The following is a 15,320-nucleotide window of genomic DNA, read 5'->3' on the forward strand; positions in this document are numbered from 1 at the left end:
CACACACACACACACACACACACACACACACACCACACACACACACACACACACACACACACACACACACACACACACACACACCACACACACACACACACACACACACACACACACACACACACACACACACACACACACACACACACACACACACACACACACACACACACACACCACACACACACACACACACCACACACACACACACACACACACACACACACACACACACACACACACACACACACAGAATCAAGGCTGTTTTGAAGTGCTGCATTATTCATTATTTGATGTATTTATACAGAGACGGAGATGGAAGAAATCCTAAAGTAGCCTACAATTAATTATCACCAATTAGTCCACGTGGACTAAAACACACTCAGACAGTTGTATATACAGACACACACTCAGACTAGGAAATGAAACAGACATGCAAACAGACAGACACAACAACTGTGCCCTTGTCAGTCAGCCTCTCCTGCATGCTAAGTGGGGTGGAGGCTGCGTGAGAGCTGTGTTGAATAGTCAGCCTCTCCTGCATGCTAAGTGGGGTGGAGGCTGCGTGAGGGCTGTGTTGAATAGTCAGCCTCTCCTGCATGCTAAGTGGGGTGGAGGCTGCGTGAGAGCTGTGTTGAATAGTCAGCCTCTCCTGCATGCTAAGTGGGGTGGAGGCTGTGTGAGAGCTGTGTTGAATAGTCAGCCTCTCCTGCATGCTAAGTGGGGTGGAGGCTGCGTGAGGGCTGTGTTGAATAGTCAGCCTCTCCTGCATGCTAAGTGGGGTGGAGGCTGCGTGAGGGCTGTGTTGAATAGTCAGCCTCTCCTGCATGCTAAGTGGGGTGGAGGCTGTGTGAGAGCTGTGTTGAATAGTCAGCCTCTCCTGCATGCTAAGTGGGGTGGAGGCTGTGTGAGAGCTGTGTTGAATAGTCAGCCTCTCCTGCATGCTAAGTGGGGTGGAGGCTGTGTGAGAGCTGTGTTGAATAAAGAGGTGCTGATACACATTGATAAGAGTACCAGGGGTTCCACCCACATCTACACTCCACAGACAACATGATCCCTACAGGCCACCGTACACAACATAAAGTGTAACTCACTTTACCACCAGGGGAAAAGCATGGTCAAGGCACTAGAACAATGGAGCAGAGTAGGAGGTGTAGTGAACGTGTGAGGGGTTGGCTACTCTGGCTTCAGGGGCCAAGAGTAAACCCTTAGACTAAACCCTTAGACTAATCCCTTAGAGTAAACCCTTAGACTAAACCCTTAGAGTAAACCCTTAGAGTAAACCCTTAGACTAAACCCTTAGACTAATCCCTTAGAGTAAACCCTTAGACTAAACCCTTAGAGTAAACCCTTAGAGTAAACCCTTAGACTAAACCCTTAGAGTAAACCCTTAGACTAAACCCTTAGAGTAAACCCTTAGAGTAAACCCTTAGAGTAAACCCTTAGACTAAACCCTTAGAGTAAACCCTTAGAGTAAACCCTTAGACTAAACCCTTAGAGTAAACCCTTAGAGTAAACCCTTAGAGTAAACCCTTAGACTAAACCCTTAGACTAAACCCTTAGACTAAACCCTTAGAGTAAACCCTTAGAGTAAACCCTTAGACTAAACCCTTAGACTAAACCCTTAGAGTAAACCCTTAGAGTAAACCCTTAGAGTAAACCCTTAGAGTAAACCCTTAGACTAAACCCTTAGAGTAAACCCTTAGACTAAACCCTTAGACTAAACCCTTAGAGTAAACCCTTAGACTAAACCCTTAGAGTAAACCCTTACTGTGCATGGTGCTAAAATGAAGCAATGAGGCACGAGGAGGTGTGCTATATGGCCATTATACCACGGCTAAGGGCTGTTCTTATGCACGACACAACGCGGAGAGCCTGGACACAGCCCTTAGCTGTGGTATATTGGCCATATACCACAAACCCCCGAGGTGCCTTATTGCTATTATAAACTGGTTACCAACGTAATTAGAGCAGTAAAAATACAAATGTTGTCATACCTGTGGTATACGGTCTGACATACCACGGCTGTCAGCCAATCGGCATTCAGGGCTCGAACCACCCAGTTTATAATGTAGTATAAGGGAGTGTTTAGGTGATTGATAATGCTGGAGTGATTGTGACATCACCACTCACTAGCCCAGGTAGTCCCAAACTAGCCCTCCTATTGGCTGAGGGCCAGGGGTCACAGAGGTCGACACCTGCTGAGGCTCATGGGAACGCCGCAGGTGGGAGTGGGAGGGAGGGACGGCTGTCTGAGAGCCAGGCGGATACAGACATATTTGTACACAGACACGTACACACACACACAAACACACACTTAACACACACACTTAACACACACATACACACACAGTGCATTCACAAAGAGCACTGTAGCATGAGGACACACGTCTACAGTACTGCCAGTAGTTAAAACAAGACAGAAAGCATGGGGGTGTAGGACTGAGATGGAGCTACCGTAAGAGATTACAAAGAACACAAGAGATGAACATACATAGATACTGGAACACAAGGAGACAGACAGGACAGGGGTTATATATTATTGTAGAGAACAGACAGGACAGGGGTTGTATATTATTGTAGAGAACAGACAGGACAGGGGTTATATATTATTGTAGAGAACAGACAGGACAGGGGTTATATATTATTGTAGAGAACAGACAGGACAGGGGTTATATATTATTGTAGAGAACAGACAGGACAGGGGTTATATATTATTGTAGAGAACAGACAGGACAGGGGTTATATATTATTGTAGAGAACAGACAGGACAGGGGTTATATATTATTGTAGAGAACAGACAGGACAGGGGTTATATATTATTGTAGAGAACAGACAGGACAGGGGTTATATATTATTGTAGAGAACAGACAGGACAGGGGTTATATATTATTGTAGAGAACAGACAGGACAGGGGTTATATATTATTGTAGAGAACAGACAGGACAGGGGTTATATATTATTGTAGAGAACAGACAGGACAGGGGTTATATATTATTGTAGAGAACAGACAGGACAGGGGTTATATATTATTGTAGAGAACAGACAGGACAGGGGTTATATATTATTGTAGAGAACAGACAGGACAGGGGTTATATATTATTGTAGAGAACAGACAGGACAGGGGTTATATATTATTGTAGAGAACAGACAGGACAGGGGTTATATATTATTGTAGAGAACAGACAGGACAGGGGTTATATATTATTGTAGAGAACAGACAGGACAGGGGTTATATATTATTGTAGAGAACAGACAGGACAGGGGTTATATATTATTGTAGAGAACAGACAGGACAGGGGTTATATATTATTGTAGAGAACAGACAGGACAGGGGTTATATATTATTGTAGAGAACAGACAGGACAGGGGTTATATATTATTGTAGAGAACAGACAGGACAGGGGTTATATATTATTGTAGAGAACAGACAGGACAGGGGTTATATATTATTGTAGAGAACAGACAGGACAGGGGGTTATATATTATTGTAGAGAACAGACAGGACAGGGGTTATATATTATTGTAGAGAACAGACAGGACAGGGGTTATATATTATTGTAGAGAACAGACAGGACAGGGGTTATATATTATTGTAGAGAACAGACAGGACAGGGGTTATATATTATTGTAGAGAACAGACAGGACAGGGGTTATATATTATTGTAGAGAACAGACAGGACAGGGGTTATATATTATTGTAGAGAACAGACAGGACAGGGGTTATATATTATTGTAGAGAACAGACAGGACAGGGGTTATATATTATTGTAGAGAACAGACAGGACAGGGGTTATATATTATTGTAGAGAACAGACAGGACAGGGGTTATATATTATTGTAGAGAACAGACAGGACAGGGGTTATATATTATTGTAGAGAACAGACAGGACAGGGGTTATATATTATTGTAGAGAACAGACAGAGGACAGGGGTTATATATTATTGTAGAGAACAGACAGGACAGGGGTTATATATTATTGTAGAGAACAGACAGGACAGGGGTTATATATTATTGTAGAGAACAGACAGGACAGGGGTTATATATTATTGTAGAGAACAGACAGGACAGGGGTTATATATTATTGTAGAGAACAGACAGGACAGGGGTTATATATTATTGTAGAGAACAGACAGGACAGGGGTTATATATTATTGTAGAGAACAGACAGAGGACAGGGGTTATATATTATTGTAGAGAACAGACAGGACAGGGGTTATATATTATTGTAGAGAACAGACAGGACAGGGGTTATATATTATTGTAGAGAACAGACAGGACAGGGGTTATATATTATTGTAGAGAAACAGACAGGACAGGGGTTATATATTATTGTAGAGAACAGACAGGACAGGGGTTATATATTATTGTAGAGAACAGACAGGACAGGGGTTATATATTATTGTAGAGAACAGACAGGACAGGGGTTATATATTATTGTAGAGAACAGACAGGACAGGGGTTATATATTATTATAGAGAACAGACAGAGGACAGGGGTTATATATTATTGTAGAGAACAGACAGGACAGGGGTTATATATTATTGTAGAGAACAGACAGGACAGGGGTTATATATTATTGTAGAGAACAGACAGGACAGGGGTTATATATTATTGTAGAGAACAGACAGGACAGGGGTTATATATTATTGTAGAGAACAGACAGGACAGGGGTTATATATTATTGTAGAGAACAGACAGGACAGGGGTTATATATTATTGTAGAGAACAGACAGGACAGGGGTTATATATTATTGTAGAGAACAGACAGGACAGGGGTTATATATTATTGTAGAGAACAGACAGAGGACAGGGGTTATATATTATTGTAGAGAACAGACAGGACAGGGGTTATATATTATTGTAGAGAACAGACAGGACAGGGGTTATATATTATTGTAGAGAACAGACAGGACAGGGGTTATATATTATTGTAGAGAACAGACAGGACAGGGGTTATATATTATTGTAGAGAACAGACAGGACAGGGGTTATATATTATTGTAGAGAACAGACAGAGGACAGGGGTTATATATTATTGTAGAGAACAGACAGGACAGGGGTTATATATTATTGTAGAGAACAGACAGGACAGGGGTTATATATTATTGTAGAGAACAGACAGGACAGGGGTTATATATTATTGTAGAGAACAGACAGGACAGGGGTTATATATTATTGTAGAGAACAGACAGGACAGGGGTTATATATTATTGTAGAGAACAGACAGGACAGGGGTTATATATTATTGTAGAGAACAGACAGGACAGGGGTTATATATTATTGTAGAGAACAGACAGGACAGGGGTTATATATTATTGTAGAGAACAGACAGGACAGGGGTTATATATTATTGTAGAGAACAGACAGAGGACAGGGGTTATATATTATTGTAGAGAACAGACAGGACAGGGGTTATATATTATTGTAGAGAACAGACAGAGGACAGGGGTTATATATTATTGTAGAGAACAGACAGGACAGGGGTTATATATTATTGTAGAGAACAGACAGGACAGGGGTTATATATTATTGTAGAGAACAGACAGGACAGGGGTTATATATTATTGTAGAGAACAGACAGGACAGGGGTTATATATTATTGTAGAGAACAGACAGGACAGGGGTTATATATTATTGTAGAGAACAGACAGAGGACAGGGGTTATATATTATTGTAGAGAACAGACAGGACAGGGGTTATATATTATTGTAGAGAACAGACAGGACAGGGGTTATATATTATTGTAGAGAACAGACAGGACAGGGGTTATATATTATTGTAGAGAACAGACAGGACAGGGGTTATATATTATTGTAGAGAACAGACAGAGGACAGGGGTTATATATTATTGTAGAGAACAGACAGGACAGGGGTTATATATTATTGTAGAGAACAGACAGGACAGGGGTTATATATTATTGTAGAGAACAGACAGGATAGGGGTTATATATTATTGTAGAGAACAGACAGGACAGGGGTTATATATTATTGTAGAGAACAGACAGGACAGGGGTTATATATTATTGTAGAGAACAGACAGGACAGGGGTTATATATTATTGTAGAGAACAGACAGGACAGGGGTTATATATTATTGTAGAGAACAGACAGGACAGGGGTTATATATTATTGTAGAGAACAGACAGGACAGGGGTTATATATTATTGTAGAGAACAGACAGGACAGGGGTTATATATTATTGTAGAGAACAGACAGGACAGGGGTTATATATTATTGTAGAGAACAGACAGGACAGGGGTTATATATTATTATAGAGAACAGACAGAGGACAGGGGTTATATATTATTGTAGAGAACAGACAGGACAGGGGTTATATATTATTGTAGAGAACAGACAGGACAGGGGTTATATATTATTGTAGAGAACAGACAGGACAGGGGTTATATATTATTGTAGAGAACAGACAGGACAGGGGTTATATATTATTGTAGAGAACAGACAGGACAGGGGTTATATATTATTGTAGAGAACAGACAGGACAGGGGTTATATATTATTGTAGAGAACAGACAGGACAGGGGTTATATATTATTGTAGAGAACAGACAGGACAGGGGTTATATATTATTGTAGAGAACAGACAGAGGACAGGGGTTATATATTATTGTAGAGAACAGACAGGACAGGGGTTATATATTATTGTAGAGAACAGACAGGACAGGGGTTATATATTATTGTAGAGAACAGACAGGACAGGGGTTATATATTATTGTAGAGAACAGACAGGACAGGGGTTATATATTATTGTAGAGAACAGACAGGACAGGGGTTATATATTATTGTAGAGAACAGACAGAGGACAGGGGTTATATATTATTGTAGAGAACAGACAGGACAGGGGTTATATATTATTGTAGAGAACAGACAGGACAGGGGTTATATATTATTGTAGAGAACAGACAGGACAGGGGTTATATATTATTGTAGAGAACAGACAGGACAGGGGTTATATATTATTGTAGAGAACAGACAGGACAGGGGTTATATATTATTGTAGAGAACAGACAGGACAGGGGTTATATATTATTGTAGAGAACAGACAGGACAGGGGTTATATATTATTGTAGAGAACAGACAGGACAGGGGTTATATATTATTGTAGAGAACAGACAGAGGACAGGGGTTATATATTATTGTAGAGAACAGACAGGACAGGGGTTATATATTATTGTAGAGAACAGACAGGACAGGGGTTATATATTATTGTAGAGAACAGACAGGACAGGGGTTATATATTATTGTAGAGAACAGACAGGACAGGGGTTATATATTATTGTAGAGAACAGACAGGACAGGGGTTATATATTATTGTAGAGAGCAGACAGTCTTACTTCTCCAGTTCATTGATTTTCTTGTCCTTGTCGTTCTTCTCGTTCTCCATCTCTCTGAGGATCTCCAGCAACCGGTCCACCTCTACCTGGGCCTTCCCAGAATCCTCTCTGTGCCGAGTCACCTCCTGTTCCAGAGTAACGATGCGTTCTGACAGCTCCGTGTTGGCCTGGGCCTCCAGCATGGCATTCTGGGCCTGGACAGAGGGCAGGGGTCAGAGGTCAGTGGTTAGAGGTCACGATAACAGCGCATGGTCACTGGTAGTGCGACATCACACGAGTTTGGATTTGGCCCTGAGGCTTGAGCCCTATACAGCTGTTCTCAAGTCTGTCCTGCCCCCCTCTGGCCCTGAGCCCTATACAGCTGTTCTCAAGTCTGTCCTGCCCCCCTCTGGCCCTGAGGCCTATACAGCTGTTCTCAAGTCTGTCCTGCCCCCCTCTGGCCCTGAGCCCTATACAGCTGTTCTCAAGTCTGTCCTGCCCCCCTCTGGCCCTGAGCCCTATACAGCTGTTCTCAAGTCTGTCCTGCCCCCCTCTGGCCCTGAGCCCTATACAGCTGTTCTCAAGTCTGTCCTGCCTCCCTCTGGCCCTGAGCCCTATACAGCTGTTCTCAGACCTGTCCTACCTCCTTCCTCTGTGTTATTTGGAAGCAGGGCCACGCCTCCAACACTGACCTGAGGACAGGGATGGCCACGCCTCCAACACTGACCTGAGGACAGGGATGGCCACGCCTCCAACACTGACCTGAGGACAGGGATGGCCACGCCTCCAACACTGACCTGAGGACAGGGATGGCCACGCCTCCAACTTTATGTATGTTTCTCTTTCTTCTCTTAATTTCAGTTCCATGTAGGCCACGCCCAAACCCATGCTGGGGCTGGGGGGGGGGGTGAAACGGAGGGACACACACGACACCCAGGCACCTGCTCTAACCATGGGAGGGGGGATGAGGGAATAGAGGGGGAATAGAGGGGGTATAGAGGGAGAATAGAGGGGATATAGAGGGAGAATAGAGGGGATATAGAGGGAGAATAGAGGGGATATAGAGGGGGAATAGAGGGGGTGTATAAGGGGGTATATGGGGGAATAGAGGGGGAATAGAGGGGGTGTGGGGTGAGAACAAGGCTACCCTCCCCCCTGACTTCCCCAGAGGTTAGCTGTCTGTGACGTCAAGGCCCAGTAGGAGAGGAAGAGGCTGGGTGTAGGGGGCTGGTTAGGGGGCTGTCTAGGGGACAGAGAAGTGGCTGGCTAAGCTGACTTGGGCTGGGTAATGTCCCATGTCTTGGGCCCTCAGGGTTAGCTGTCTGTGGTGTCCAGTCCCAGACCAAGAGGCTGGCTAGGGGACGTAGTGACAGTCCCAGCACCCCCACTGTGGAGTGTGTTCCACATGCTGCCACAACCTTAGCTAACCCTGTGACATCAGGGCTGGGACACGCGCTGAAGAGAAAAGGACTGGGGAAAATGACTAAGGTCTCTAATGTGTGTGTGTGTCTGTGTCTGTGTGTGTGTCTCTGTGTGTGTGTGTGTGTGTGTGTGTGTGTGTGTGTGTGTGTGTGTGTGTGTGTGTGTGTGTGTGTGTGTGTGTGTGTGTGCGTGCGTGCGTGCGTCTGTGTCTGTGTCTGTGTGTGTGTGTGTGTGTGTGTGTGTGTGTGTGTGTGTGTGTGTGTACTCCACATAAATCTACCTGTCTAAGCGTCTAAGCGTGTCTCCATATACTCCATCCCATTTATTCAAGTCCCATTAATGTCTACTGGCCCTGAGCAGGGAACTAAGTTTAGACACTACAGGCTTTAGTTTCAGCTTAACTGGTCAGTCTAATGTGAAATCATTAAGTCAATTTCCCCTCACAGTGAACGGAGTCAGTCTGGAGGACAGGGTGAATCAGACCACAGTAATGTCTAGAATAAAAGTGGTAGTGTTGCTATGACTACTGCAGACAAGCGCATGGAGGGGTGAGAGGAGAGAGAGACAGTTACACAGCCTCTTAGATATGGAGCTGGGAACACAGCTACACCACAGATCAGTCAGGTCAGTCTGGTAGATCAGTCAGGTCAGTCTGGTAGATCAGTCAGGTCAGTCTGGCAGATCAGTCAGGTCAGTCTGGCAGATCAGTCAGGTCAGTCTGGAAGATCAGTCAGGTCAGTCTGGAAGATCAGTCAGGTCAGTCTGGTAGATCAGTCAGGTCAGTCTGGGAGATCAGTCAGGTCAGTCTGGGAGATCAGTCAGGTCAGTCTGGTAGATCAGTCAGGTCAGTCTGGTAGATCAGCAGGTCAGTCAGGTAGATCAGTCAGGTCATACAGCCTGACCAGTCTCTGAATGTTATCCATACAGCCTGACCAGTCTCTGAATGTTATCCATACAGCCTGACCAGTCTCTGAATGTTATCTATACAGCCTGACCAGTCTCTGAATGTTATCCATACAGCCTGACCAGTCTCTGAATGTTATCCATACAGCCTGACCAGTCTCTGAATGTTATCTATACAGCCTGACCAGTCTCTGAATGTTATCTATACAGCCTGACCAGTCTCTGAATGTTATCTATACAGCCTGACCAGTCTCTGAATGTTATCTATACAGCCTGACCAGTCTCTGAATGTTATCTATACAGCCTGACCAGTCTCTGAATGTTATCCATACAGCCTGACCAGTCTCTGAATGTTATCTATACAGCCTGACCAGTCTCTGAATGTTATCCATACAGCCAGACCAGTCTCTGAATGTTATCCATACAGCCTGACCAGTCTCTGAATGTTATCCATACAGCCTGACCAGTCTCTGAATGTTATCCATACAGCCTGACCAGTCTCTGAATGTTATCTATACAGCCTGACCAGTCTCTGAATGTTATCCATACAGCCTGACCAGTCTCTGAATGTTATCCATACAGCCTGACCAGTCTCTGAATGTTATCCATACAGCCTGACCAGTCTCTGAATGTTATCCATACAGCCTGACCAGTCTCTGAATGTTATCCATACAGCCTGACCAGTCTCTGAATGTTATCCATACAGCCTGACCAGTCTCTGAATGTTATCCATACAGCCTGACCAGTCTCTGAATGTTATCTATACAGCCTGACCAGTCTCTGAATGTTATCCATACAGCCTGACCAGTCTCTGAATGTTATCCATACAGCCTGACCAGTCTCTGAATGTTATCCATACAGCCTGACCAGTCTCTGAATGTTATCCATACAGCCTGACCAGTCTCTGAATGTTATCCATACAGCCTGACCAGTCTCTTTGGATGTTATTAGATATAACATTTAAAACCTTTAATACGATGTTTAGATGTCTAGGGTTGGGGCTGGACCAATGACAGGGCTGGACCAATGACAGGGCTGGACAGGTTTCCACGGAAACCGCCAGCACCATGTTGCCTGCGGGGGAGGACTGAGAGACGAGCCAGTGTGTGTGTGTGTGGTTGTGTGTCTGTGTGTGTGTACCAGCATGCGTGTCACCTAATGAGTAAACATAAACAAAGAGACAGCTGTGGTAAAATACATAAACATTAAAATAACAACCATTAACTAACACAACTATTAGTCGAGGACACTAGAAACTAGTGGTATCTACCAGGTCTATACAGACACTGGAGGGGATGAGGTGATGACTATAGTGGTATCTACCAGGTCTATACAGACACTGGAGGGGATGAGGTGATGACTATAGTGGTATCTACCAGGTCTATACAGACACTGGAGGGGATGAGGTGATGACTACGGTGTCTGAATGGGGACACTATTAGTCCCAGTGGGGACTGTAAACCAGGCCGTGTCAGTGAGGAACAGTCAGAACTCAGACCTCTACATGGGACAGGAAACAGAGACTGAACTATGGAAAAGGTCTTTACTAGTGTGGAGGTTTCTCAGCCCTGTAGTGGACCTGTTGCTCTTGGGTGTGTGTGTGTGTGTGTGTGTGTGTGTGTGTGTGTGTGTGTGTGTGTGTGTGTGTGTGTGAGACCCTGTCTCCTCTCTCCCACAGGCTGTGCTCTGTGCTGTGACGCTCCACACCAGAGACTCCAGCAACACACACACACACACACACACACACACACACACACACACACACACACACACACACACACACACACACACACACACACACACACACACACACACACACACACAAGCTAAAACAAGCTTTTCCATCCAGAGAATTCCCAGAGTGCTTCCTGACACCTCCTCACACGTCTGTCTGGTCACACACACCAGACACACTCATACCAGACACACACACACACACTGTCAGGTCGCGGCGGCAATGTCTCGTCCAATCTGTGAAAACGTCTGTAAAGGCTGTCAACAACCTGTCACAAACACCCTGGTTTTATACGCAGGCCTGTGTGAACACACACACACACACACACACACACTCCCAGCCAGCCAGCGCTTTCATTGCTCTTGGCAGAGAGACATGGAGAGAGAGAGATGGAGAGAGACAGAGAGACAGAGAGAGAGACGGAGAGAGACAGAGAGATGGAGAGAGAGAAAGACGGAGAAAGAGAGACAGAGAGACGGAGAGAGAGATGGTGAGAGAGAGAGAGAGACAGAGAGACGGAGAGAGAGATGGTGAGAGAGAGAGAGAGAGAGAGAGAGAGAGAGAGAGAGAGAGAGAGAGAGAGAGAGAGACAGAGAGAGAGAGAGATGGTGAGAGAGAGAGAGAGAGAGACAGAGAGAGAGAGAGAGAGACGAGAGAGAGAGAGAGAGAGAGAGAGAGAGAGAGAGAGAGGAGGATGACAAGACAGAGAGGTAAGAAGGCGTGAAGGAGAGATGTGTGAGTTGTGTTTCTAGAGACTTCTTGGTCAGTGATCAAACACTGGGGCAGCTGTAGTGCCCTCAATGTCATCTGAGGTGAAGGGACACAGTAGTGTACTGACCACTATAGAAGCCCTGGATACAGCTGACTGTTAAACACAGAACAACTCAGGTACAGTCCCACACACAAAGGCCTTCAGAACATGAACACAGCTGGTGTTCCCACCGCGTCGTCAAGCCAGTGACCCACATCTAAACCAGCGAGGGAGAATCAGCCATACCCATCAGACATTATGATGGCACTGCAGCTGGTGCACTGGGGATAGAAGCCAAGATAGCTAAATCAATGGATATGATCGGGAACTTGTGCACGCAAACAAACACATACACACACCCTCAATCAATCACTGACGAGTGTGCACAGAATGCACACACACACACACACACACACACACACACACACACACACACACACACACACACACACACACACACACACAGTGAATGCTTTGCTGGTCACACATTGCTGCAGAGGCATTTCACACCACGGTGCACTTACAGGACTGGAGGGATGATCTGACCAGAGATGAGACTGCTTTAGGGAGGAAAAGAGTGGGAAGGAGCGAGAGGGGGGAAGAGAGACAGAGAGAGAGATAGAGAGAGGAACAGAGAGAGGGGGGAAGAGAGACAGAGAGAGAGATAGAGAGAGGAACAGAGAGAGGGGGGGAAGAGAGACAGAGAGAGAGATAGAGAGAGGAACAGAGAGAGGGGGGGAAGAGAGACAGAGAGAGAGAGAGATAGAGAGAGAGAAGAACAGTGTGAGAGAGAGTCAGAGAGAGGAACAGAGAGAGGGGGAAAAAGGGAGAAAGTGAGAGAGAGTCAGAGAAAGAGAGAGAGAGAGAGAGAGAGAGAGAGAACAGTGTGAGAGAGAGAGAGAGTCAGAGAGAGGAACAGAGGGAGAGAGAGAAAGAGTAAGAGAGATTAACAGAGAGAGAGAGACAAGCCAGCGAGAAAGAGAGAGAGAGACAAGCCAGAGAGAAAAAGATGATGGAGATACAGTAAGAAAGGAATGATTAAAGAAAGGAGAGGAGAACAGGAAGAGAGGAGGAGAGGAGAAGAGGAGAGGAGGAGAGGGGGGGAGAGGAGAAGAGGAGAAGAGGAGAAGAGGAGAGGAGGAGAGGAGGAGAGGGGAGAGGATAAGAGGAGAGAAGGAGAGAAGGAGAAGAGGAGAGGAGGAGAGGAGGGGAGGGGAGAGGATAAGAGGAGAGAAGGAGAGAAGGAGAAGAGGAGAGGAGGGAGGAAATGGAAAGGAAGACACAATGACATGAGAAACAGGAGGAGATCAAAGTGAATCAACAGTGACACTTGAAGGATAGCAGGGAGAGTCAGGAGTCTGATCACAGACACCACACACACACATTACAGCATGATTGACATGTCATTCCACTGGCAGGATGAGTAGGGGATCTGTCAGTGGCTGTCTACTCCACTAGACATCACAACGCTGGATCACACACTGGACAGGTCTAGTAAAGGACTGGGGCCATAGCTAAGAGCTGGTCTGAGAGCAGTTTGAAGGCTGTGCAGTTGAATGGGGCAGGTTGGAGTGTCCATCTAAGATCTGACTGCTTGACTCGACATCACATAACAGGCAGGCTAACTGATTGGACAGGTCTACTGAGAGACATTATACTGATCCTAATGCTGTGGGACGGCTATAGAGTTGACTGGGACAAGGCTAAGAACTGACCTGAAAGCAGTCTGAGACCTGTGAGTGATGGTGTAGGGTTAATAACTGATCTCAGTGGAAGATCACTAGTAAGAACTGACCTCAGTTCAGTTGAAGGCCTATGGCAATGAGTAGTGTAGGGCTGGTAACTGGGTTCAAGGACTGACTTCAGTTCAGTGGAAGGCCCATGTCATTGACTGCCACAGGGCTGGGGAGTAAGACTAGTAAGAACTGACCAGAGTGCAGTGATACAGTAGGTGGTTTTATTAAAGATGAGAAAAAAGATGACCTTCTTGAGCTGGTTCTCCATCTTGATGCACTCCTCTTTCCTCTGCTCCAGAGACATCTCCAGACTCTTCAGCCTAGAGTCCTTCTTCAGACCGGAGGAGGCCAGCGACGACGCATGCTCCTTAAGGTCTAACAGGTTGGTCTGGGAGGGAGGGAGGAGGGAGGGGGAGGGGGAGGGAGAGAGGGGAGGAGGGGAGGGAGGGAGGGAGGGAGGGAGGAGGAGGGAGGGGAGAGAGGGGAGGGAGGGAGGGAGGGGGAGAGGGGGGACAAACAAAGACGGAGAGAGAAAAAAAAGTCAAAAGTAATTCAAAGGACAAAGTGTTATTCAAGCTTCCATTTACATTCTCTGAGGAGTGAGTGGAATACAAAGTTAATGTTCAATAAAGCACAAATCAATGCTAACTTGATGGGCTAGGAACCTGTCATGGCAACCACACACACACACACACACACACACACACACACACACACACACACACACACACACACACACACACACACACACACACACACACACACACACACACACACACACACACACACACACCTCTCTTCTGTCCTATCGCTCACTGTCACAGACAATAAGCCCATCCTGTCAGGGTAACAGGAAGGCCCCAAATGTCTTTCCCATGGTTCCATAACCCATCATTCAGTAGGGTGACATGGGAACATGGCAGGGTTGGAGTAAACATCACGCTGCCTGGTGAAGCAGCAGATAATGACCTCCATCATCACACCATATCCCCTACCTCTTCCTCTCTCTCCCTCTCTCTCTATCTCTCTGTCTCTCTCTATCTGTCTCTCTCTATCTATCTATCTGTCTCTCTCTCTTTCTCTCTCTCTCTGTCTCCCTCTCTCTCTGTCTCCCTCTCTCTCTCTCTCTCTCTCTCTCTCTCTCTTTCTCTCTCTCTCTCTCTCCCTCTCTCTCTGTCTCCCTCTCTCTCTCTCTCTCTCTCTCTCTGTCTCTCTCTTTCTCTCTCTCTCTGTCTCTCTCTCTCTCTCTGTCTCTCTCTCTGTCTCTCTGTCTCTCTGTTTCTGTTTCTGTCTCTCTCTCTCTCTCCGTCTCTCTCTCTAATTCAATTTAAGGGCTTTATTGGCATGGGAAACATATATCTCTCTCTCTCTCTTTCTCTCTCTCCCTCCCTCCCTCTACAATACAGAACAGGCTGATCACGTCTCCATGTTTCTCCATGTT

The 15,320-nt window shown here is 45.6% G+C and overlaps 1 protein-coding gene across 1 annotated transcript in view; it reads right to left on the reverse strand.

The window, feature by feature from the left end:
• Positions 1–15,320, reverse strand: part of LOC106576657 (ELKS/Rab6-interacting/CAST family member 1) — a 634,388-nt gene that overhangs the window by 365,125 nt on the left and 253,943 nt on the right. The window contains 2 exon segments of the mRNA XM_045722464.1: positions 7,354–7,547; positions 14,127–14,267. Coding sequence (XP_045578420.1) covers positions 7,354–7,547; positions 14,127–14,267 — 335 coding nt within the window.

The sequence above is a fragment of the Salmo salar genome, chromosome ssa07 (genome assembly GCF_905237065.1).
Source record: "Salmo salar chromosome ssa07, Ssal_v3.1, whole genome shotgun sequence".
Taxonomy (NCBI): Eukaryota; Metazoa; Chordata; class Actinopteri; order Salmoniformes; family Salmonidae; genus Salmo; species Salmo salar.